At 36.2% G+C, this 27,001-nt stretch overlaps 1 protein-coding gene across 1 annotated transcript in view; it reads right to left on the bottom strand.

Moving 5' to 3' along the window:
• Smp_172130 (putative sumo ligase) overlaps window positions 1–25,556 on the bottom strand; it is a gene marked incomplete at its 5' end in the record, with an annotated part of 31,704 nt that extends 6,148 nt beyond the window's left edge. The window contains 9 exons of the mRNA XM_018794805.1: window positions 2,950–3,028; window positions 3,904–4,471; window positions 7,562–7,875; window positions 9,062–9,229; window positions 10,098–10,395; window positions 12,597–12,798; window positions 18,059–18,703; window positions 25,310–25,490; window positions 25,524–25,556. Coding sequence (XP_018649181.1) covers window positions 2,950–3,028; window positions 3,904–4,471; window positions 7,562–7,875; window positions 9,062–9,229; window positions 10,098–10,395; window positions 12,597–12,798; window positions 18,059–18,703; window positions 25,310–25,490; window positions 25,524–25,556 — 2,488 coding nt within the window. The remainder of the gene's footprint in view (window positions 1–2,949; window positions 3,029–3,903; window positions 4,472–7,561; window positions 7,876–9,061; window positions 9,230–10,097; window positions 10,396–12,596; window positions 12,799–18,058; window positions 18,704–25,309; window positions 25,491–25,523) is intronic.
• Window positions 25,557–27,001: the final 1,445 nt, after the last annotated feature.

The raw sequence follows: 27,001 nt of genomic DNA, 5'->3' as shown, positions 1-27,001 counted from the left end.
ATATGTTAGTGTTTACAAACAACTATTACATTTGTAAATATCTTAGAAGATGAGTTCATGTATGTATGAATAAAATTTACACTAAAATTAGATTAAACTAATATTAACGAATAATTGTAACTAATTTATTGAATGATATGATAGTTCATTTCTAACATATTTTAATGGATAGCTCTTATGACAATGGACACTTGTAACATCATCATACAATTTCTTTTTCGAAAATATTTTTGTCAATATTTTTGTTAAAAAATTACAAACAAGCCATTGACGTTATATGACTAACATCAAGATGAAAACTCCTAGTTCTAGCATGATGTCATTCACTGAACCATAGTTGCTTTATTTTCATTTTCTTGGGTCTTGGTTTTCAATTTATGTTAAGTATTTTGAAATAATTTTTACCTAAATATGCTCACTCTATTCATGCAATAATAAACAGTTAAATATAGAGTGGCTTATTTTGTTTAACGGTAACAAAATGAAACTAATATGTATCGTTTGAATAGTGCAGAAGTTAATTGTAAACTTTAAATGAAATATGTAACGAATGTAATAGATAAATACTTAGCTGCCTCCATGTGATCAAGTCTAATAGAAGATGAGAAACTCTACCATGAGGAATTATTTACAAGTGTCCAGAAAAAGTAGTGAACTCGTATAATTGTACAGTAAAGGAACATGTGGTAAAAAACATTACAACCTTGGAAAAAAAGTACGTTCAAAAAACAAAAACCTGTAAGTTACAATAAGTGTATGTGGGAGGAAAAAAGGATAATGGAACGTATATTATGCCATTTTCAAAGCAAATAGCTGAAAAGCTTTATCTATAATATCAACATTACGTATATTGATGAAGTAAATGATGTCATAAAAATTCCAACCAATTTTACGAGAATTCATAAATGAATACACTGATGAAACGACAAACATAAAAACAAGATATATTAAGTTCAGATTTGCTAAAGCACCTCAAGTCATATTACATCAACAAAATATTTTAAAACAATTCAAAACTATATTGCCAGGTAGATTATCCCCAACATCATATTCTACTTAACATGACAGAATCCAAAACTTTTAGATTCGATCGGCAGCAGATTTTTACTGTTATGATCATCAAAGGTATCTGAATTGAATGATTTGTAAAACTTCAACAACTGAAACTTCTTTCGAAAATTCCCCAGGTTAGGCGATCAAATAGTATATGAACAGCATGATGGGTTGATTTTTAGTGGTCCGAGATCTGACTCCCGGTAGATCGTTTGCTGCTTGTTATCGAAATATACATGTCGCCAATCCTCATATAAAATCATGGACTTTAATCGCATTGGTGAATAGCGGAATTAAAATAAGTCCAGTATGAGAATGGACTTTGCATACGTATTTTTCGCACAATCGTTGATCGGAAAGCAAAGCAAAACAAAGAATGGCGCGTAACGGAGAACGCGAGTGAGTCGACTCAACCAACCATTACTCAATATTTATAGTTAGACAAAAATAAGTTAAAGACATGTGATGATGAGTAAGATAAGAAATGCAAACACATATGCTTACATAAAAACAGTCAGGATTAATAAGTGACAAGGTCAAAATGTGGTTTAAGAAGAATGAATAGATAGTTGACCCAGAAACTAGAACAACCCTATGTGGGCTTGTCGTAGGGCTAGCTACCACAGATTGCATTTCCTTCGCAATCGCACCACGAACTCAGTCTCCTATTTGTTGGACATCATCAATCTTAGTATTTTATTGAATCAAAAGTGGTTTTAAAACATGTCGGTGAGACTATAATTTATGGACTACCTATGAGCGACGCTAAAGTGATCATGGGGATGTCCACCTACTTTCTAGGGCTAAATGAGGGTTATAAAGCAGTGTGAGGAATTGAAATTATGGTTTACAGTTGATGGTTAGGGTTAAGAATTAGATTTAGGGTTGTCATCACGCCAAAACGCTATTTAGACAAATGAGTGAACGAATTTCGCGTAAAAATCCGAGACCCATTATCCCAAATCTAATTGGTTTGTCCACAAATTATAGTCTCGCCCAACATGTCAATGACGCAATAAATAGGAGAGATTCGATTCAAACACTAGTTAAATTACTGTTTTTTTTCTTGTTATATCGATTGTCCCTATCTAGATGCCCTGTTTATATATGATCGCCAATCACAGAGAGGAGTGAATTATCGATCAGAGCAATGATACACAAAAGCCGTATGAGCAGTCTTGAGCACTTATCAGTCCTGCTTTCTGCCTAGCCCAGCGAGTTAAGTCCAGAACACCAATAACAGCCTCAGCAATATGAACATTATTCTCAAACATACTGGGTTTATATACCAAACAAACTGACCACATCGTACCATAAAATAGAAAATAACATTTGTACAAGATTTGGCCAAATGTGGCTGTGAATAGGGGGAACAGTAATCAATAGACTGGGGATAACTCAGGAATAGGAAATTGTATGATAATAGTCTATAGGTCAAAATGAAGCTTATAATAAGAGGGACACGAATATGAATAGTTAAGCTACTAAACAATTATACAATAGAAAATATACATATCACATCGGTCCATAAATAATTCTCAAAGTTACCATTCATAAATCTCCACAGGATATAACATTTCTCCTATCCTGTGATATAGATAAATGCAAACTAGGAGATAACAGTAATGAGCTTTACATTTATTTTCTGATGAATGTACGCTAACAAAGGTTGTTAATCCCGAATATTATTGTTGATCCACATCATGAACAATTAGCCTGATGGTTAAATTGCATACTGGATAAAACATGAAGATCTTAACTTAATGCACAACAACAACAACAGCTCAAAGATAGTATCTCAATTACATACAACACAGCTCCTTAAATAGATAACAGATGTTATAATTTATAAATAAAATTATACAGAATGAAAATGTATTGTATTTATACACTTACTTGCAGTTTCTCTAGAACTTATTCCCTGTTGTTCATTTTCATCATCAGATAATGTTAAGTCGATAGTGAAGGAGGAAATCTGGTATAAATAATCAAGAAAAATAATATTGAAAAGAAACAGATTATCTTTTTTTTAATTAACTTAAATACAGACAAAATAAATTTTCATCACGAACTAATATAGGTTAGAGGGCTATTTCAAACCAGAAATCATTAAGATAGCTGCTGTTCCATGACTATTCAGAAATTTTAATAGTGTGTACCTATGACCTTGTTAGAGTTGAATGCACGATACCGAGCACATTACTTAAGGCATCAAATAGAAATCTAATTCACTAACATTTCTAAATCCCTACCTTTTAGTGATTCCCTAAGATTATATCAATCATTGATCGGAAATTACCATAAATTGAACAATCTACACATATTACTTACTTACTTAAACATTTAAACTACAATTAAATTATGCAGACATTTTTGTGAACATAAAATGGAAAAAATTCTTTATGGATAAAAATCATGACGGTAAAAGTAAAACCAACATAATTTTTCCACCCAACAAAAATAAAATACATTAAAGGCTAAATATATTGCAAAATTCAATAAATATTCATCTTTTTGTTTAAAAACTAAAGATGAATTGATATTTTAAATGAACAATTAATTTATTAAATGTTCAATATTATTTTCTTATAAGCTAATTCTAGTGTTATGTCACTGTTACTAAACATGTCTATTATCCAGTGAACCTTATGAATATATATTTCAATAGATAATGACTAACAAAAAAACATTTGACAGTTGGTATTCACAATACAAGATATTAAAAATTACAGACTATATGTGAAATCTTCCCTTCCCTCTTCACTCCCTCAGTAAAGTAAACTAATAATAACTCAGTATATATATATATATATATATATATATATATATATATATAAACAGAAAACGAACCTCTTGGGATATATGCTGATTTTGTTCTTTATCTCGTGAAGATTGAACAGTAACTGAGGTTTGATAATTAGTACTGGTAGTACTAGTAGTAGATGTAGTTTTTGTTGTATTTGGGACAGAAATATTGTCCACATCATTTCTTATCAATGGTGTGGTTGTTACAGCTCGTACAGTAAGTGCAGGAGACATTGATAATGTATTAGGGTAAGAATTGTTTGTATTAGACAATGAATTTATTGAACTAGCAGGAGACAAAGTATTAAATGATGGCACGAATGAAGAAGAACCAGCTGAATCAGTAGTTGATCTAATTGAATTTGAAGTAATGTGACTTGAAGCATAGGGGCTTTCTTGTAAACTATATAATTGATTATAATCAGTACATGGAGATAGCTCAGATGGGATTTTACTATTACTATTATCAGCATTATTATCATTATTACAATTGGTATTTTCTGATTGATTAGAAGTCATTTCTTCGCCTAGAGCCGACCAAGAACCATCCGAATGAAATATAATTTCTTCTAGATCTTGAGAACGTTTAGAATTCAATATTTCTAAAAATAAACTTTTAGAAAAAGTAATTAAACAAAATTTTCAGCTTAACAGATTATATGCATACAAGAAAAATACAACTTTGTAGACTTGAAAAAAAAGACCCATGCAATTGGTTTGCTTTACGAATTCGAACAAAGCCATAGTAATAATTAAGGCAGAATAATATGAATTCACTATATTTCATGATTTCTTATCAGCCGCTTACAACCATTGATGTGCATTAAAATGTAACATTGAGTTATGATATAATGGAAAACAATTAACATTAAAGATGGAAAGAACTGGAATGGCAAAGATTATCAATGACAACTATATATATATATATATATATATATATATATATATATATATATAAGAACAGGATTGAGGTTATTTGAAAATGAGGGTGTGGGGCGGCAACTAAATGAAGTTCGGAAACAGATAAGACAGGTCGTGTAAGAATTAGAGAAGCTTTAGATCACTTACAAGTATATGTAGAAGATTTACAGCAGTGAGGTGACTGTCTAGATTTAGAAACTGAAAGTTTACGTAATAATTAAACAAGATTTGAAGAGTGTTTAAGTTTAGAAAATCGAGTGAATGAAGAAAAAACTCGATTAATAAGAGGATGATTTTGGTGTATATAAGATAAGAATTAGTTTGATGAAGACCACATAACAAAATAAACACTAATAAAGTAATGATAATAACAAAAAATAATAATTCCACGTGATATTATCAAAAGCCAGGAATTTACCAAAGTAGTGATAAGTTGATTATTGTCTCTTTCTGGACACAAATTAGGTTTGAGATTTTTATTGCTACTGAACTGGGAAACCGAAGAAACGTTGAGTTTTTATGTCTATTGACAATTTCGAAGGACTGAAGAATGTCAATGGTATCCCCGATTTCAATAAAGTGCCGGGCTACTGTACTAATTAGAGCCGTTGCTCCTCTCAAACTTAAATTCTTTGGAACGTGCTCGGAAATGCGAAAGTTGTAAGATATTCTTGTCATAGATCGTTATAACCATTGTATAGTAAATAACAAATGAGGGACATTCAAATTACTTGATGGTGGTGGTAACTTCTGGTCTTGAGTTATCGAAAAAATCAGTACAGTAGGGGAGCTTACACTTATTTGAGCTTCAGCCTATGCTTATTTTATAAAGCCTAGAGGTATACTATCGGATTGAGTAAACACAGAAAAGTGATGAATCTAAACCTATTGTTAACAGAAGTTGAAGGATAAGTAGATAATCCAGTTATAATTCAATTTCACGTACGAATTTACGGCAAAAGTATGATATAGGAATAAGTTAGCCAGAATTGAGAACATGACTTTTATGTATGTATAGTCCTCAGAGCATTGGGAAATAATAACAAAGATTTATTTGTCACCATATGCTAAAAGTGAAAGCATTAAACGCATCAAAGGCCCAGTTCCTTCTCTGTATGTTATAATCTCTCACATTTCTACCCAGATACTTCTAGTGCTTAGTAATCTTGGAAACCAATTCACTCGACAAGTCCCCAAATCAGAACACGGCTGAACAGGAACGTAATTATATCCCAAATAAAAAAGTCGGATGGAATTAGGAGTCACAATGAAAAAAAAACAGTATATTTATAATTTTTATATAAAATTCTTGAGTCTTCTCCAAGTCTCCGCTAGCGTTAAGTGGTTAAGAAATAGACAATCAGCGTGCCCCATCAAAATCTTGCACAGGACACTTTTTAATCCAATCTATATCTCGCCTACATTGTATATTGGATGTAATAAGCGAATCGACACCATCCGTAAATCCTAAACTTAAATGCTTAATCCTGAAAGAAACCTCGGTTTGTTGGCATATTTTTTTGAACTAATTAGATAGAGCGAAACTCATTCATCTATATGACAACAGAGAAGTCTTACATGTAAGAGATTGAGAGAATGGCGACGAGTTTTCAGCCAATTCTTAACCAATTAGAAGACAGTTTTTATAAATGGATAGTTTATAAAAAGAAACTAGTAATTTAACAAATTACAAAGAGATTTTATACAGTTAACGAATACATTGTTGTCCTCTACGCGTTACTACATCTGTAGATAGAAAAACCAACGGCATAAAAATCCACCCAATAAGAACATTAATTATCCGTTTTCCAGAACCTTTATAAGGATCTAGGTTGATTTTTGAGAATCTCTACATTGTCATTGGTTAGGGTGGTAGAAGTACACTAACAGACTTGAAACAAATGGAATTGATCAATCAGAATAAAGCGATTGATAAATTTATGAACGATTTTTAAAACGGAATTACGGATATTTTACTACTGGGTATCACGCCTTTCGATGAGATTTTGCATCCTGACTAATTTAGATGATATGACGTAGACCACCTATGGAAATCTTGGACTATTGATCAAAGGAAATTTACGTAGTTGTGGTCAAGAGATAACATGCAAAGAAAGCACAAAGTCCAGGAATGAAGTTGCTTTAAGGTTACTAGGGCTAGGAGTGTTACGTTAGGGTAATAGAGTTAGGCTGGCAGCATCCCGAAAATATATTCTTCGTAATTATAGTTTTCTTTTTAATGTATATTTCATTCTTAAAAGTTTCACCCTGATTGACTGGTTAATACGAAAGTCATTTTAGAAATCGCTCAAAGTAGTCAGTAGTGTTCAGTTTTGCTCCAATCTGTTCCTGATTTGCTGACATAATAGGATTTGCATGAACTACATTTAAGACGTCCTTGTTCCAATGCTTTTGAGTATTTTAGACATACACAGCTTAGCTGAGTGCTGTTTTCTGTTATGAATAATATTCGTCGACAGTGCATTCATTCATAAAGAAATAAAACACAGAGTAAGTACCTATTATTATTTCAAGCAAAAATACAATACCATCAAGCATTGTAAAAATCGATAGCAAACAATGCAACAACCCATAGAAACTTTTTAGTTTCGTGGTCTCACTTTACTGAAAGACTGACTAAAACCAAGAAAGCGTAGAAATGATTTAGCTAAAATAAACCAACCGACATACATTTCATACACAAAACACGATACTCAATCCACCCTTGTCTGATTTTTATCACTGGTACAGTAATAAATCCTAAAGGATTTTACAGACTCACCCATCAACTATCAAATCTTCGTAAACAGCTTTACCGTCACACACAGGACAATTCCAAGTTGGTTTACGTTCATTAATTATAAGATAAGTTGTTGCATCATAGCACTGAACATGACGACAATTACGTCCACGTACAGGTACTTCAATACGACATTTAGATAAAGGACAAAGAAGCTGAACAGGAAGTGTATTTGGCATAACTAAATCGTCATCATCATCGTCATTCTCATTACAGGCTGAAGACTGACTTTGGCTGTTCACGCTACCAATATTACCAGTGGTAGCATTAGGACTAAGTTTTTTCATGATTTCCATCTGAGCGGAAATTAAACAAATAGTTGTAAAGCATTAAAATTATTACTGACTAACAATACAAGCAGAATAGGAAAACTTTTTCCCAAAATATCAAGTGCTGACCAATGGAACTCTGCGGTGTCAGATGCCATGTCAAGCCCACACACCTTATTCTAGCTTTCGGACAGATCAATTTACTCATTCTTTTATTAACATTTTGACCTTGTCAATTATTCGCTCACCAATCTTGACTGTTTTTATGTAAGCGCATATGTGTGCATTTCTTATCTTACTCCACATCACATGTTTGTAATTTATTTTTGCCTGACTATAAATATTGAGTAATGCTCGGTTAAATTGGGTTAGCTCACATGTCTTCTCCGGTCTGTTTCGCTTCGCTCTCTCCTCTTTGCTTCCTTCTTTCTGTCTCTCTGATTGTCTGCTCTGATCAATGGTTGTACAAAATGTACTCATTCAAACTTCATTATCGTACTTGACTTATTTAACTCAGTTATTCCCTAGCACGATTTACGCCGATAATTTTATACGAGGATTGGTGGTATGTGGATTTCCTTAACGATAATGACACGATCAAATTGGAGTCAGATAATGAAGCACAAAAAGATAAACGATCGCAGCTGTGGTTAAAATGACACTTATGCTACCAAAGAATTGCAACTTGTATATTCCAAAATCCTATTACACAAATTTTAATCACTACGGCACCCAGTTTTCCATATAGCTGTGATTGATCTGGTTAATCAAGCAGTTATGATCAAGAATAATAAAGTGATGAATTATAAAGACAAGTTTATTATTCATACTAAGTTAAAAGTATACACAATATTTAATAAGTGAAATAAAAATGACAACTAGTTATGGGTTTAATAGACTTGATTACCGACGGATTGGACAAATAATCTAAAAGCAACGGTCCAAATACGGCTACCACAAGGGTTTTGTTTATAATTTAATCAGTAATAAGAGAGTTTGTTAACCAATGACTTACACTAATACTTCGATCGATAATAAATATATTTGTTTAAATGTATAAATATTTGAGGAATAGACCTCAGAAAGCAATGGCTCAGATTGACACACAGACCCCCTACCGTGAAATAAAATACAAAAGATGAAAAGCAGCAACGTTCTATTGGTGATAATGTCTATTATAATGAAGCGTCTAAAAATAAAGACAAAAACTTACTTTCATTACATTAGCATTTTGAAATGAAGTCGAATGTAAAAGACCGCATAACTGTTGAGGCGAACGTCTACGCATCAAGTATATTCCAACAACATTATAGGTATAGCTAGAATAATCATGAGTCCAAGTCAATTTAATATAGTTTGGAACAGTAGGGGAAACATGAAGCTAAAAAATATGAAAGATTGAAAAAAATCCAAGTTATTCTTAGATTAATCCAAAATCAAAATACCACTCCTAGTCCCACCAAATAATTTTAATCAAGACAGTTCAAATACAAGATAACTTCGAAAAATGCATAAGACAATTTCGAATTCAGACAAATCCATTGTGGTCTGATTAGATAAACTTGCAGTCTATGTATTACATGCCATTAGTGTTAAATAAAAATGAAGTTAACCCTTCTTGAAGAGTTAAGCAAGTGTTAAAAATGGGTGAGTAATTGGGAAATGGGGAAATTTGAAAACTATCCCCTCAGTAAATATATATATATATATATTGCGCAATCATGATATAATGTCATCGCTAAACAGATTTTTTAGTGCTCCTTAACTTTTGATAGTTCTCAAGTTGATGTCTTTGTCTGTAACCGAGAATACCCTACAGTTTTATGATCATAATTGAAGAATAACAATCATGAAACCAGCTTCAAAACATTTCTTCATCAATTTAAAGTATTTTCCCAGCGAACAAACAAACTAAGGTTAGTTGTTTCTCTGTTATATACATATGAAAGATTTTATTCTATATCCAACAACTGAAATACGCGATTATTAGAATATTTTCAAACGTAACGATCTCACACTTTGTTATTTACTTCGCAACTCAAAGATAACAAAAGTATATACAATCAGTGCATCATAAAACTTCTTTAAAAATATAGTTCATGATTTTATTATCATTTAAGACTTTACAATAATAGACTAATCTACAAAAGAAAATCCTAGTGTCATATCAATCAATAGGACCAAAAGAAATCGCTAGTTAAATTACGGATAATTGTCTCACAATTATAAATATAAACAAACATACTTACAGACTGAGTGATATTAATAGGTCTAGGATTACGACGTCCATCCATTCCTGGACGATTACTTGGTAAAAGAGGTGGGAGTTGGATAGGCCGACCATTTACTTGGATTATTAAGTGAACTGGTAAACTATCTTCAGCTAATGGTATTTGAATGAGTTTATCCGATGATAAACTGGATGACTTGCGACTACCATACAACTCATATGCCTGTACTAGATCTTGGCAGGCTTGAGGATCTAGACGAGCGAAACGCATAATAACTTGCACTCCGAATTCCATTCGTTCATCAGCTCCACGCCAACTAAAAGGCATTGACATTAATAAATTTTTTGACTTTACCATGAATAAATTGTAATATCAGTGAACCAATACATTTTGTTTTTCAAGTCCCCAAATTACAGCTTCCTGTTAGTGATGCACCAAAATCGTTACTTATCGAGGAAAGCAAGTAACGACAACTTAGTATGAGGAAATCCCAGGCACATTAAGTTCGAACTCGTCATAATGATTTGTTGCTGTATGAAGATAGTGTTAAGAAAATATCTTTTCATAATGCGAACTTCAATCCCCTCCCTTAAGTTCTGTTCCCAGTGGGTAGTTTGCGAAACCATGATGACAACTTCCACAAATACCTATACGTTTTTTATCATATTGTTAAGTCGGCTTACAATAAACTCTATCAGAGCCTCCAGAGAGGCTCATAAAGAGCCCAACCAATCAGCGATTAGTTAGAAGCTATGCTACTAAAATAATGAGGTCCTGGTTGGCTGTTAAACATACTGCTACTATGGAATCTCAAGGTCTTTTAATTACTATAAAACCCCTGTTTTTTCTGTACATAATGAACCTTGTAGTAAAGTGCTTCTCTGATACTCGTGTCTTCTCTCTGGTCTTTCAAGTCGCTGAGTAGTGCTAGCCTGGGGTTATCCGAATAGCTAGGATCCGAATAAAGCGTTCAACCTACGAGACATAACACATATCATCATAAGGAGCAGTGACGAAAATACTTGTCTCCCAAACGCTGATGATTGGGAGTAAACTGATACAGAGTTGAGTCGACCTCTTTATTGGTTCGTTCGACGGAGTTGGAACTGCTAAATACATGAAAGTTTCAGTCAAAAAAACTATAGTTTGCCGCTAGCATCATGATGGGAAATACCCTGGTTACAAGCGTGATTTACCTACTCAGCACCTTACTGAGGGATTTCCCGAGCAAAAATAAATAGAGTGGGACTCAGATGTGTGACTGAATTGCTCTAGGTTTAATTCCTCTAACTATCAGGCCATAATTCACTAGTACAAGCAGTTATCAATTACTAGATCGCAACATCAGTTACAGCAACTTCAGCTGAGAAGTCTGGATAATATTTCTAGCTGACGAACAAAATCTACCTATAGTCAGCGGAAAAATGCTTTTAATTAGTGAACGGGTTGTATTTGCTAACAAATAACTAATGTTCCCAAGATAAAATTCTGACGATGACATAGTAGGTAAATCAAATCAATGATGAAAACTGAAATGATTTTCTTTGCAAAACGGTAAACTGTTCTTAAATATTATAGACCATAATATCTTAGAAGTCATGTTAGTCAAGTTAGCTACTTTTTGAATCACTCCTCTTTTCTATAAACTGGAATAATCAACAGCCATGTGTAATCCTATAAGAAACACATCCGATCCATATACCCAAGTCACTTTTGCAGTTAATTTGGTTAAGAATTAACGACCAAAATTCTAATAGAAGTAAACTAACAGATCCTATCGCTTTCTCTCATCTCAGATTTGCCAACTTCCAAATTATAGTCTAAGTTCAAAAGACGACAATTATATCCTACTCATACTGCTTTTAGATGAAAAAGAACCAAAACGTAGCCAGAAGTTAGTTAAAATTTTTCTTCCATGTTTTAACCATCAATTCCGAAAATTTATCAACGTAATGGTTTTCTCAGAGACAATCCTACCGATCACTATCTTTGCACTCTAATCCTTAGCTAATTATCACCTGGTGACTGAACTGCTTCTGTAGCCACCATCTCCTGAGCATAGCTGTCCCTATACAAAAGTTATAAAATCGAAAAGCGCACTGTTAAATATTACAGGATTCGGTCGAGTGTGTTCTATATCATCTATCTTAATTTTACTCCAACATCCACCCGGACAAGATCAAGAGAAGGAATGTGCTCGATTCTAAAATGCATACTTCACAAATAATAATTCCGTGGCCAAGGGTAGCAGTTTTGATCACTGAGGATTGTTGTCGGACTTCACGTAAGGCTAAGAGTTAAGGTGTTGAAAGCTTCGACATAAAGTTACCAGTATGGTTTTAAGAAATAATAGATGATATTGGGTTTTAACCGGGCCAATACTAGGAAACTTTGGGTTTTCAACCCGAAGATTTTTATGAGAGTTTTCCGAAAAAAATGCAGAGCAAGCACAAGTAGATCTGTCACCCCACAAAAGACTACGCACGAGTAGTCAAAACGACGAGAGAAATCACTCACCAGTGATAAGTAATGGTTTCAACTTGATCAGATGTAAATCTCAAGGCCAGAGAACGGTCATAAGATCGGCGTCCAGTAGCAAAACCAATGTGGGCCGGGAGAATGATTTGCGGAGGTAAAAGAACATCGATCAGTTTGAAAAATGGAGACTCTTTGAAATGAAATCCAGGCAAAACAGCGGGAAGCCGAAACGATCCATCAACTACGCAATTGGGTGTCACAAATAAAGAGTAGACTTGTCTTATCGAGAGTAATAAATGCATTTTAATCACTATCATATGAAATATATATTAACAGTAGGACCTGAAGGACCTAGGAATAAAACTCTAATAACTCATAATACATTCATTTTTAGGAAGCAACAGAAACTGAAAATAAATCCGGGTGAAACTATCTGGAACAAGAAGACAAAATGAATAGAACAGTCACACATAAGAGGAATACGTCTATTTACAATCCAAAGACATTCATTTCTGCAATATTTGTAGTGTTCCATAATTTTGAAACTATACATATCAACAAACCACTTTCCGTAAAGAAACCAATCATAACCATCCTAAATGAAAATGACAACATTCAATGGATCTTTTTACAACAAGTGAATAGAATATTTGTCAGTCAGTCAGTCAGCTACAATGTAGGACCAGGCACATATATGCATCAGTCCAAGTTTCCATATCTCATTAGCACAACAAGATGAACACCAAATACATAGAAGTAGTTAATTTAATGGTGGCAATATATAAAAGAAAGATTATATATAAAGATATAGTACAGGAAGAAAGACAAATATGAAACAATTTTAATCTCACCGGTTAAATTAGAGAGGGCATACACCTATGCAATAGTGACTGGTTCTGGGCCATGTCACACAGTCTCTAACCATTGGTTACGATAGTCACGCGGAACCCAACCAAGTAGTCTGCATCTGCCAACATGGCTCAGATTAGAAGTTAGTGACTTCAAGCACTGATGCCACGTTTTCGTTTGGCCGACCCTAACTCTCTTCCAACCATCCTCTACATTAGTCAGTATGGCGCGTCGTGGTAATCGGTGTTCAGGCATACGTAACACGTGGCCCAACCATCTGAGTCGATGAAGATTTACAACCTCATCAACTGATTTACCATCACTCCCTGATACCCTGTGTCTGACCTCACTATTACTTACCCGGTGATCCCAGTAGATGCGAGCTATATTTTCAAGGAATCTGTGGTCAAATACTAGTAACCTACGAGTATCTTCTACTCTTAATGGCCACGTTTCACAGTCGTAAAGTAGAACAGAACGAACTGTTGCACAGTATACTCGTCCCTTAATTGATAGACGGATATCTCGTCTTCGCCATAGGTGACGTAAGTTGGAAGAAGCTAAACGAGCATTTTGAGTCCGTGCTGAGATTTCCTCAGACACCAACACATTAAGGCTGATCAGAATTCCAAGATAAGGGATGTTGTCGATGCATTCGAATATTTCACTCCCTATCCTTAGTTCAGGTGTTGACGCAGGCCAACCCTGGAAAGACAATTTACATTTAGATGAGGAGGAACGCATTCCAAATATTCTGGCGTTGTTACTTAGTGCTAACAGAAGATTCTGCATTTTGTCAATGTCTTCACCAAACAGGACTATGTCATCTGCGTATTTCAAGTCGATTATTGACCTCCTGGAAGGAGATCGACTCCTGAAAATTCAGTCGACGAGAGTGTTATTTCCAGCAGTAGGTACATGATGAAGTTAAACAAAGATGCAGATAGTGGACAGCTTTGCTGGACATCACTTGAGGTTGTAAAATCAGACGACAGTTCGCCATAAGCTCTCACTCGACTGCTAGTGTTCGAGTAAAGAGCCTTTATAAGGTTTATGTACTTCTGAAGCACACCTTTCAATGACAGACACTGCCACAGAACCTCTCGGTCTACAGAGTCAAATGCTGCTTCTAGGTTAAGAAAAACTATCTTTGTCTGATGCCGATCCCCTGCCTGTGTCCTAAAACCTAACGAATAGTGAATATGTGGTCGATACAACCACAACCAGGTCTGAATCCAGCCTGATTTTCTCGTGTTCGCAGTTCACGAGTCTTAGTTAGGCGCCCGATAATTATTGAGGCTAGTATTTTAGATGCTATATTAGTCAAACTAATCCCTCTATAGTTATCACGGGATGATTTTGACCCCTTCTTATATATTGGGACAATCAGTGATTGTGACCAGCCGGATGAGATTACGTCCAACTCCCAGATTTTAGCTAAAATATTAGTCAACCTAATCGTTAAGTTTGGACCACCATATTTAAAGACTTCTGGAGCCAATCCATCCGGACCAGCTGCTCTTCCTCATTTCAGATTAGCTCTAGCATTTTAAACTTCAGCTAAAGTTGGGGGACCTACATCAATGTTCCGTTCAGACTGTTTGGGAATGGTGGGCAACTGTAGAGTAGGTGAAGGCCAACTAAACTGTTCTCTAACGTGTTCCGCCCATCGTTATAAACGTCTGGGCTGAAAGCAGATGACAGTTTCGTCTTTTTCCGAGATTTTCTCGCTTAAAATTGACCTCTTAATTCCTGTTTTTTTTAATTAGTCTGAAGAGTTGTCTGGTGTTGCCTACAGTCGTTGCCTTTTTCATCTCCTTTGCTTTCGTTGCCCACCATTGCTCACGATCGTTCCGTATACTTTTGGTTACCCTAGATCTGATTTGCTCCCGCTCTTCATCGTGTTTAGATAACATATTTGTACGTTAATTGAGGAATATTCAGTAAGAGGACAAATAATTGGACTTTTAACTACCCAGTAGGTCAGAAGCTCGTCCTAAATGTTTCTGTTTAAGCAGAGGAGTAGTACTAATGACGCTTATACAAGAAACATCTGTCAAATTCAAGTACACAATGCTGTATCCCATCAATGAGGACTATAAGTAGAATAGATTGAAGGTGGAAAAAAATATCCCCAGTGAGGTATTGAAATTTAATCTGCAGCTGACCAAAATCGATAAAATAAGTTAACGGTTATGAGTATTAAGTCTAGTCATATTCTATCAACTAAATTTTTGCGCGAGTACAAGAAAACTGATGACTCTAGCATAGTTACCGACCAAGAGTTTCATCTCAACAAAACAACTGTTATTCAGTTACTTAAAGCAGTATCTAAATATGTTATTAATATTTACCTGATAAAAACCCACAATCAGCCAATTATTATCCACAAAACATAACAATTCAAGTGATTACGTTGTAACACATCAACAAACGTCATCTCATGGACAAAACTTCAGCTTTTAATTGCCCTATATCCGACTCCATAATGATCAAATGATACTGATGTTAATAAAATATATATCCTATTTACTTCGTATATATTCTGTCGACAAATCGCATTAACGTAGATGTAAAAAGTCGATTACGGAAGTATTTGAGGAACGTACATTTCAGACATTTAACAATGTAAGGGAACGAAAAGAAATTCATGTGAACTAGAGTGGTAGAAATAGCCAACTCAGCAAGTGATAGGTGACTCAGTCCTTATGAGTATAAAAGAGTTATACAGGCACATACATACTAACATATACACATCTATAAAGCAACCTAGAGGTTACAAGAAAGTAATTAGCAAGGGGAAATACATGGGTTATAGGATAGATGGAAATAATCAGGATAATTTATCTGTTCAAGCACGTAGGTGTGTGGTAACAGAGACCCGTTACAAGTTTATACAAACCCCAAACCTTATATTGACAAATTATTATACAACATAAATAGTAAGACATAATTTAAGTTTAGGAGCAGTAACATAGTGGTTAACAAACTCAGCTTCCAACTTAAAAGACGCAGGTTTGAATACCATACTAATTATTTTGGTTCGGGCAACTGGCTACTAACGTATTACTAGCCCTCACACATACACTATATATATCAAAGTTGACTACACAGAACGTTGTATGACGAGTCTTTAGTAAATGAACGAACAAGAGAGAAACAGCTTAAACAGTGCAATTACTAAGCTTCTCTTGGATACAGGACATAAGATCAACCCCAAACGCCCTGATACGGCCGACAGTGGGGAGAGTCCACTTTCTCTCTCGAAAGGCTCTCACATGGCCACACGTATATAGCCTGTCATGGAAGTCCTACTTACTGCCTTCTCGTGGCGGGGGTGTTGCTTACGAAATTGGGAGAACGAAAAGCGAATGTCCGGCGCTTTAACCGGGTCGGTGGACACGGAAAGTTCACCTAGGGGAGTTGGAAAACCATGATTCCAAACCAATAGTGAACATGGGCTCCAGTATCCTGAGGGAAAAAATGGCGTATGAACCAATTATTGGTCACCGGCTACTATGGAACTGCATCTCCTTACGATGCTCCACTGCCTTGTGGATTAGACCTTTGGGTCAAAGGCTCCGGGTGTGACCCCCTAAGAAAACCACCTGCTTCGGTTTGGGCACCTGAGAAGTATCCCAGCCCTCACACAAATCAAATGAGATTTGTATGAGGCATATGTATCTGGTACCCGTTTGTATCAATATTTATGTGCCTAAATAAATAAATAAATAAAATAACTTGAAATCTATCAATGTGGTTAACAAACAATTAAGCTCACGCCTTATGAAGGTATCTGAAACCGTTGCTATAGGGCGTCCGAAACCTAATTTATATGTTGAAAAGGAGATGGTTGGTAATCTTTCCTTCTATTGGTGGCAAATATTCCTTCATTGCATCATAAAATTTTGTTCAACTCTCAATTAATCACATCATTATTTTTTTTATTTTAACTGCCATCTAGATTATTAATCTTATTTTAATTAACTGAGATTTACTCATTCTTATTTATTATTAGCGTTTACTCACTATGTAACCACTTGTTTCTAGCCCCATGAACCTTTGTTACTACCAACGTTATAGAACTTTTTCTATATAATGTATGTAATTACAATACTTTATTCAGTTCATTAAATTTATTTATACCCTTGCTACGTTATACCGATGTCTTTAAAGTAACTTCCAACTATGCCCTTTCAAGTAATTTAAACCCATTTTATAATTATGATTTTTAAATATCACAGGTTGTAAGTAGCTGACGAGAGCCAAACGAAGTAAAATAAATTCATGTAATTCTGCTCAAATCTTTGTGATTGCTTTCTTCAGAAATGAATGCTTCACGTGGATATAAAATCTGTTTCTGGCTATACTTAGGAGCATAATTCTCCATATTATATTACTTTCTTGTGATTTCTTTAAAGATATGTAATTGCAATTTATCTGGTATATATCTTTGACCTGAACTGTGTAAATAGTTTCCCTATTAAAATAAACAATAAATACTAGATTTTAAGGTACTTTAAATTTTCGGAGAGTAGAAATAAAAAATAGTCCACAGATGACTATGTACAAATTAAAAGCAACGAAATCTGATCCATATGCATGCGACTAAAAATACTAATAAAAAAATATTTCGATAGTCTGCGGCTTACCTCCAGCCAGTGTTATAAGTTGACCTATTTTGTGTGTGACAGTAGCTTTTCTTGAGTCAGTACTGTGCGTGTGGATTGAACTCTGAGGACATTCAGAGTGCACATTTATTTTCGAATGCCCATCTGACATAGCTGAATTGGATAGAATAGGGAGAGAAGAGGCAACATTGGTTTGAGAGTGAGGATTGAAACTGCTTAAATTTTGGGACTTTCCAGATGTACAAGACTGAGATATCGTCACTCGATTTTCAGGTAATAATTTTTTAACAGACTCCCAAGATGACCAAACTGATGGGTTAATCACAGGATTCCCTGGAAACAATGGACTTTGTGGGAGTTGATCGGAAGAATCTGTTTGCTGAGATTTTTGTTGCCTGTTTTTCGTCGAATCTAATTCATCTGGAGATGACTGCCCAAAAACATTTATATTCGGTTGTACAACGTATGGGTTATGATTCAACTGCTCTTTCTGTAATGAACAGCTTATTTTTGTACCTGTCAAACATGAATTTGGTCCTCCACTATTCTTTGACGATTCTGTAGGACAACGAATGGTAGAGTCCCTTAAATACATAAGCGAGGCAGGAATATCGCTCGAAGGACAGTGGGGGTCGAAATTTCCATTTGACTGTTGAAACTGGAAATCTGAAACACGAATTATATCACTTTTAATAATAAAAATAAATTCGGAATACAGGAAAACGTTAGATACAACCGAATATATATGAAAATCAGAGACATACTAATACAATCACAAGACTTTTCAGAAGACAACAGGATACTTGTTTAGATTTAATTATTCTTCTCATCCAACTGTTTAAAAACCCAGTTATAAATCAAAAATAATGCTGGGAGATCATTTTACTCATTCGTTGCAGGACAATTAAGTTGTCAATTGCTAATCTATAATTCGAGCACAAAAATCCCAAATAAATATTCTAATTATGTGACCAAGTATATGCCAATGTACTCGACCCTAACCCAGAACAACTAAGTCATTTGACGGTGCTATATCATAAACCAAACTCTTCTTCAATTTCGTCAATACTGATGTCGCCAAATAACATGATGTAGGAAAACTGCTTGAACGATATCTGCAAAATCAAACCAAGAAACCAAAGACAGTGTTCTAAGACGGCAGTAGTCACTGATTCCACATCTCTACTAAGCCTAAATACCTGGTACTGAACCTGAGCATTGTTCAAAATGTGTTGCCACTAAACGTATGTCATCCCTCGAACAAAGCTATTGAACTGAAACTAAAAAACATCCTTAGCTCGAAGACTAGTTTTGACAGAAGTAGGCTAAGAATGTATGGAAAGACAAGTTGTGCATCCGAACATTATAGCTGGACTAGCATTGCAACAATGCTAAAAGTAGTACGAATTGGGCTATTTCACTCTGACCATCTATTTCATCTCACACTAACACTAGGAGTCATAAAACTACTTTGATGCACAAATTTTTGACTATCTCCAGTGGCATATCATTATAATTTAGTGGATGTACAACAACTGATTCACAGTGAAATAATTATGGTTTGTAAGCATTACTATGTAAATCAACCTATTTATACTCCTTGTTCGTAATTGGAATATTATTACCGAGAGCCCAAATAAAGGCCAGTAGCTTCTCTCCATGATCCCAAAACCTATGTGCACTAGTGGTTTGGAAGCACGAAATTTCAAACCCCTTGGTAAACTTCATACTTAACAACATGGGTTAAGAAACAGACATCAACTTTTGCTCCATACCTAAAAGTCAATGATTAAGACATCTTTAGCAGTCGAAACATGAAACCACAGACTATTATCATGAGATCTTCAGGTCAGTAGGTCTATTATTTCACTTTGAAATAAAACTGGCGATTGTATCTCCTAGTCTCCAAAATTATTAGGTAACACTTCTAGAACCATTGAGCTACTTAGAACAAAAGAAATATGTTGTATATCTGGTTTTAAAAGATGCGCACGTTAACTTTTAATGATTTTTGAAAATCTCCAAAAATCTATGGTCAAATACCGTCAGCTTTCCTTAAAATGAAGCAAACAATAGGCCAAATTTGTCAACAGACCTAGATGAGTAGGATGCTACATTTACAACTCCCCCGAACATGTGATAAACGACTTATTTTGTTGACGCTGTAAATTTTAGTGTAATCTACTTACCGAGTACAGATTTATGTACTTAACTTCGATCTATAACTTTCGTGAGGAAGCCGATGGTATCGATTATCTGTCCAAACTAAATATGGGAAGAGGGGTTCACGTTTGTGACTTTTGATTAGAACTCGAGGGACATTATCTGCCCTGAACTTTGAAAGTGGTTACAATAAGAGCCAAGCATATAGCAAAGTGTCACTGGAGCATAACAATAAAACATACGGTTACCTTATATTCTAAAAAGAAGTGTGACCATGGGAATGCTTTCGCGCGCGCTATTTAAAAGGACAGTGGTATTGTTTCACGTTGAGTTTAATTCACTGTTTTGATCGTAAATTACGTATCAAAACTACCGTTTACACTTTAATTGAATTTATTTCAGTTAACGTGACATTGTATTTGTGTGTTTTGATTCTGCTTTTGTGTATTTACTGCATCAAAGCATTCTTGGTCGACTGAGGCTTGTTTATTTGATAAGGTTGTGATTTATCTTACATATCTACCTTGCCTATCATTTTGTTTTATTCTAAGATGGTCGGCTCTGTACACAAGTGTGGACAGCCATATTGCTTATTCCCCGTGGAAGAAGGGATGCAATGTGACGATTGTAAGAAGTGGTTTCATAAAATGTGCACCCGCTTAAGCCCTGCTGCCTATAAAAGGTGCTCGAAACCAAATTCTCATTGGCTCTGTATGTTTTGTTGCTCAAGTAAGACATTACTCATTCAGGAAGCCATCAGCCTTCTAGCGTTAGCTAAAAAGGTCGAAGTAGGCCGTGCAGGCAACATAGATACTGATAATGAAGATTGTATCAGTGTCGTAAATGCTGCCATGGCAGGTACCAGACACCCAATTTCGCAACATGAAGCAAAAATTTGTACTCCGATACAACCAATGAAAGCCATGCCATTAAGTACTGAGGGACCAGTCGCTTTAGCAGCGACTGAGGACCCGGCTAGAACCACTATCGTCCAGAATAGTTCCAATCTGGATGCTGAGAATAGTGGCAAATGGATTACGCGGAAACGCAAAAGAGACGGAAAAACATCCAAAGAAAGCGCGCGTATAGTCGGTAAGTCATCGTTGGACTCACGTCCTGAGCATCAGGCAACTCCGCTCAAGTCCAAATGTAAGGAAATAATTAATACTGTTGTGGATGGAAATAGTCTAACTTCACCAAATGTTGTTGGGAGTAACTCGCTTGACCCACATGACACTGTCATAAAGAAAGCTAATAGCAAGAAGCCGGTAGCTAACCGGCAGGATCTGACATCACGGTCAAAGGCCGTGAACACGACGTTTAAGGCAGTTAAACAGGTGCCTAGTGTAATCATCTGGAACTTGGCAGAATCGAAAGACACTGATCCCGCTAAGAGACATGCCCACGACCTGCAGTTAGTGGGATCTCTCATCAGAAATATACTGCCAGAGGAGGTCCCAGGGGTACATATCTCGAAAGTCATCAGACTTGGTAAGTATGTTGGAGGCGAAACCCAACAGAGAAGGATCCTCAAATTAGTACTCGGTAATTTTGAGGAACGGGACGTATTACTAAATAACTCACGCAAAACTCGTGACTCAAACATTCGTATTCGACCTGACTGGCCACTTGAGGATCGGATCAAGTGGAAGAATGCCCTAACAGAGTTAAAAACTCGAAGGCTAAACGGTGAAGCGAACCTTACGATTAAGGGTTTTCGGGTAGTCAGGTCTTGGAAGCCAATGCTTCCGAGACCTGTGTGGGTAGAACGCATGTCTCCAAAAACACCCTAAATGTGTGTTATACGAATGCTCGTAGTCTTCGGAATAAGATGTCTGAACTAAGTTTGATGGTAGACGACTTAAATCCGGATATAATTGTTATCACCGAAACTTGGCTCACTGTAGATATAGACTGTTCTCCAGTCATTTCAGGCTACATCTGTGTCAGAAGTGATAGAGTTAGAAGTCGCAAGGGAGGAGGCATAATATTATATATTAGGGACCACTTCCGCATTAACTCGATCGTATCGGAGGCGCATGTAAGTGGTACGTGTGAGGTAGTATGTTGTACAATTAGGTCTAGAAACGGGTTAGTGACGATAGGAGGAATATATCGTAGTCCGTGTTGTCTCGCTGACGACTTTATCCTAAAACACGTCTGTTCTTGGAGTAAAGCAGAATGTTGTCTCATCGTTGGAGATTTCAATGCACCCCATATAAACTGGATAGAGCTCAGAGCTCCATGTGGGGGTTTCGATAGCGTCCTTCTGTCATCAATTATTCAATGTGCACTTGTACAATGTATCGTTAAGCCGACGCATATAGACTTGGAACATAATCCGTCATTGATAGACCTTGTCCTCACACACCACTGTGAAGATATCGTTGACATTCAACATCTTCCCCCACTGGTGAATAGTGACCATGTCGTACTTTCCTTTAAGTTCCGGATACATGGTATAGAATTTGCATCAGCTCCACCCCGTCCTAATATCTGGAGAGCTAATATTCCGGCAATCAGGGACTATGCTATCTCAATTGACTGGTCGGTCGATGCTGATGGATCGATTGATGATGCATGGAATAGGTTTAAGTCTACGTTCGAATCCGTAACTCAACCGTTTATCCCATGGTCAGCACGTAAGTTATCATATTGCCCTCCATGGATTAATAAGGAAACCCGGAAGCTGTTGAAGCGTAGGAAACACTTCTGGGACTTATTCTTGTCAACAGGTCAGGCATCATTTAAGTGCGAATATAAAAAAATCCGGAATATATGTAAAAAGACCATAGCTAAATCCCGCACGGCTTACGAACGACAGTTGACATACGATAGCCGTACCTGTCCGAAGCGACTGTTTTCGTACGTTAAAAGGCGGACGAAACGTAGTGATGGTATCCCCTCATTACTGTTAAGCGAAAATTCAGCTTTATTGGCTGAATCTGATCTGGCGAAAGCGGAGTTATTTGCTAACTATTTCAGTGAAGTCTACTCTACGTGTAGTGTTACAACTACTTGTCCCGTTGACAATGAGATACCAGCCATAGGACCTTTACACGTGACAGAGGATATAGTTCTTCCTTTGATAACTAACCTAAAACCTTGTAAGATACCGGGCCCCGATGGGTTACACCCACGTTTGCTGTCGTCGCTTGCGGACATTATCTCAAGACCGCTCACGATGCTCTTCAACATGTCCCTTTCACAGGCTCAACTACCTAGAGACTGGAAAGACGCCATAGTTAGTCCTATATTTAAGGATGGTCAGAGACGGATAGTATCTAACTACCGGCCTGTTAGCCTGACCAGTATAGTAGTTAAGTTACTTGAAAAATTAATTCGGGCTAAGCTACTGAGCCACATTGATTCGTACAATCTGTTAACTCCCGAGCAACATGGGTTTCGTAACAAGCATTCATGCTTGACTAACTTACTCATTGCGAGAGAGGATTGGACAGCTGCACTAGACAACGGCCAGTCTGTCGACGTGATATTTATAGATTTTAGCAAAGCGTTTGATAAGGTTTCACACTTAGGTCTTATGCAAAAGCTCTCGAGCTTTGGTATAACAGGTGCTATACAGGAATGGATAGGAAGCTTCTTATGTGACCGCAGACAGAGAGTGAGAGTCAATGGAACTCTATCCGAATGGAAACCGGTCAAAAGTGGTGTACCCCAAGGCACCATCTTGGGCCCTTTACTTTTCCTTCTGTATATTAATGAACTACCTTTATTACTTAAGTCGTCGACGTTATTGTTTGCGGATGATGTTAAAATCTGGAGAACAATAAGAAATGAGACTGATCGTTGTTATCTACAAGCAGATTTAGACGAATTAGTTAGGTGGGCTCATGATTGGGGCCTGGAAGTTAATTCTAGGAAGAGCGTGTTCATGTACATCGGGCACGATATTAGTTACCACTATACCATTAATGGTACATCTCTTCCACGCGTTCATGCGCATAAAGACTTAGGAGTAATTATAAGTCACGACTTAAAAACTACAACGCACTGCAGTGCGGTTGCTTCCAAAGGCTATCGCGCGCTATGGTCGCTTCGCAGAGCATTTAAATGCTTTGACGAGGATATTTTTCGAATTTTATATCCCACCTATGTAAGGCCACACTTAGAATACTGTATCCAAGCAGCTAGCCCTTGTCTGATAAAGGATACTAAATCGCTTGAGCGTGTCCAGCGTGTAGAGACAAAATTAGTAAAGGGTCTTTCCAAACTCCCTTACGATGAGCGTTTAAAACGTCTAAATCTTTTCCCCTTATCTTATCGTAGGACGCGAGGTGACCTTATACTGGCATTTCGTATCTTTAATTATGATCTGGGTGTTAATATGTCTTACCTTTTTGCTCCCTCCAGCACTAATAATCTCCGGGGTCATAGCAAGAAGGTTCTGAAACCGCGATCTAATAAATTAAAGGTGGGGTCCCGTTTTTCTCATCGAGTGGTCAATGACTGGAACGCTTTACCAGAACAAGTGGTATCAGCACCATCAGTGAACATTTTCAAGAAGAAGCTGGACCTTCACTGGAAGGAAATCTGTCAGGATTAACACAGGTTCATCAACCTACTATCCTTATTACTGAAGACTGAAGACTGAAGACTAGATACTATAGATGAAAAAGAACGTTATGGACTGGTGGCAATACTTATATCCTGTTACTTTCATTAATCAGTAACTTTAAACAAACTTTTTGACAAGGTGTGAAAATACAGAAAACCTTGCTTTCTTCTCACATAAAAAGACCCTTCTCAGAATAGCTTAGTGTACATGCATTCGACCGTATTGGGATAAACATAGTAATACATTTCGATGAGTCTGATAGCACGTTGAGCATTGGTTGTTTGGAGAAGTAAGATACACTGTCACATAGATACTATATTTAGGTAATCGGTCCTACACTAAGCTTGGGATTACTTACTTACTTACTTGGGATTAGCTGCATGAGAATTCTTAGTTCAAATATGTAGTTAAAACAAATTTGCAAGTCATGAAACTAGAAACAGAATGCGAGCACAAATAGCTGATTGATTCGGTTACCTTTAATAGATTCCCATGAGAACAAAAACACTGAAGGCAAGGAAAAAACTTACTGACAGGATTATACATCAGTCCTCTCAGTTCATTAAGGGCGGAAAGGAATTCTGTTGAAGGATCCTGATCCAGGTAAGAAATAAGTCTCAATTGAATATCCTGCTTTAGGCCTCCACGAGGAAGATTGGTCAACTTGATAAGTTTATCAAGATCTGCCCGCCGACAGCGTTGGATGAAGGCCTAAAACATCTTTATACGAGTATAAATACACACCTTAAGCTCCAAGTGATCACGAGTTTGACGCATGGAAAATTGCACTTTACCTAGCCTAAACTTTTCTGCTACAATAAATTATATAAGTAGTCCAGTCAAAGTAAAGCACCTACAAACACTGGTTAAGGGACAGTAACGTTATTTTCGGTTCACGCGCTAATCCAGTACTCAATATCTACATGAATCCATGGAAAGTCATGGGAAATCAAATAATTCCTTCTAACTTTCTTTTCATTCCCGAAAGCCAGATTTCAGATAAAATGGTTCAAACTTTCGGGTTGCTTCCGTGATAACGAATGAGATAATTATTATAAATTGCTTTCTTCTGAGCGTGAGAGTGATGTATTCCAGGATCGTACTCTGTTGAGACCATCTCTGGGCCTTACTAACAGGTTTCAACACATACCTCTAAATCTCGCCGGAAAAAAGTAACCGGATATAATTGGTCTTGAAACAATGGCATTTTATATCCTACTGTCAGCGTGATGGTCATACACTCTCCTCGTTTAACCAGTCAGACCATTGTACAGGTAAGTAACCTTCCGAAGTAAATAACGTCACAGACGCTCGGCGTTAACGCTGATCTCGTTAGATATAAAGGAAAGATCGTTCTTTTCTTGTCTACTTCCGATTCCCGATGCATTGTGTTTCCTGATTTTCCTCCTTTCCGTTTCCCTTCAGTATTCCAAATTAAAGCTTGCCTCATGATGCCGTTAGGTGATTTCTGTAATGTATGTCTAGTCCACTTTCAGAATCTTTTCCTAATTTCCTCTTCAGTTGTAAGCTAGTTCGCCAATCCTCACTTTTATGTTTGCACCTGATAATCCTTTTGCTTTAGACAATAATATAAATATCCTTATCCCTGTAATATGACTTTCCAATTTCTGGTTTACATTGTCAACTCAAGTGGTACCAACCGGTACAACCACTATTCGTCTCGCTTGCCTAAATTTAAAAAGATGTGGGATAAATAAATTCTCAAGTATAGGTGAAGAGTTTTCTCACGAGGTGTAATTATCGATGAGTAAATCGTGAATAAAGTACGGTCGTTCTGCTTTTACTTACTTACTTATTACAATCGGGCAAGCATTCCAGTTAGGATATCAGGTGAATATTAACACGAATTCACATCTGCAAATTGTCATGGGTACTTGTCCTTTAGAGTGTAGTGTCTTACCCCAAGTTTTGGAGTAGAATGTTTCATGAAGCATAACTAAGATTATGGTCGTTAGTATAGCTTTCTGTCACTGTAACAATTAATAACTTGTAGCAAGTTAAAATAGGTAGCTTAATATCATTAGCCATTTTCCCTAACATATGGTCAGAAATCCATCTTAGCAGATTTTAGTCAATAGGAGTAAAAATATCTAAAATTTAGAGGATAAGATAGCTCAATTTTTTTCCTTGTTGTCTGATATGAAATGTAACCACTTGAAATATAGCCTGTGCTATATTTCAATTTGTTAGTGTTAGTTTAG

The sequence above is a fragment of the Schistosoma mansoni genome, chromosome 1, assembly GCF_000237925.1.
Source record: "Schistosoma mansoni strain Puerto Rico chromosome 1, complete genome".
Taxonomy (NCBI): domain Eukaryota; kingdom Metazoa; phylum Platyhelminthes; class Trematoda; order Strigeidida; family Schistosomatidae; genus Schistosoma; species Schistosoma mansoni.
This window is presented reverse-complemented; position numbering and strand designations above follow the sequence as displayed.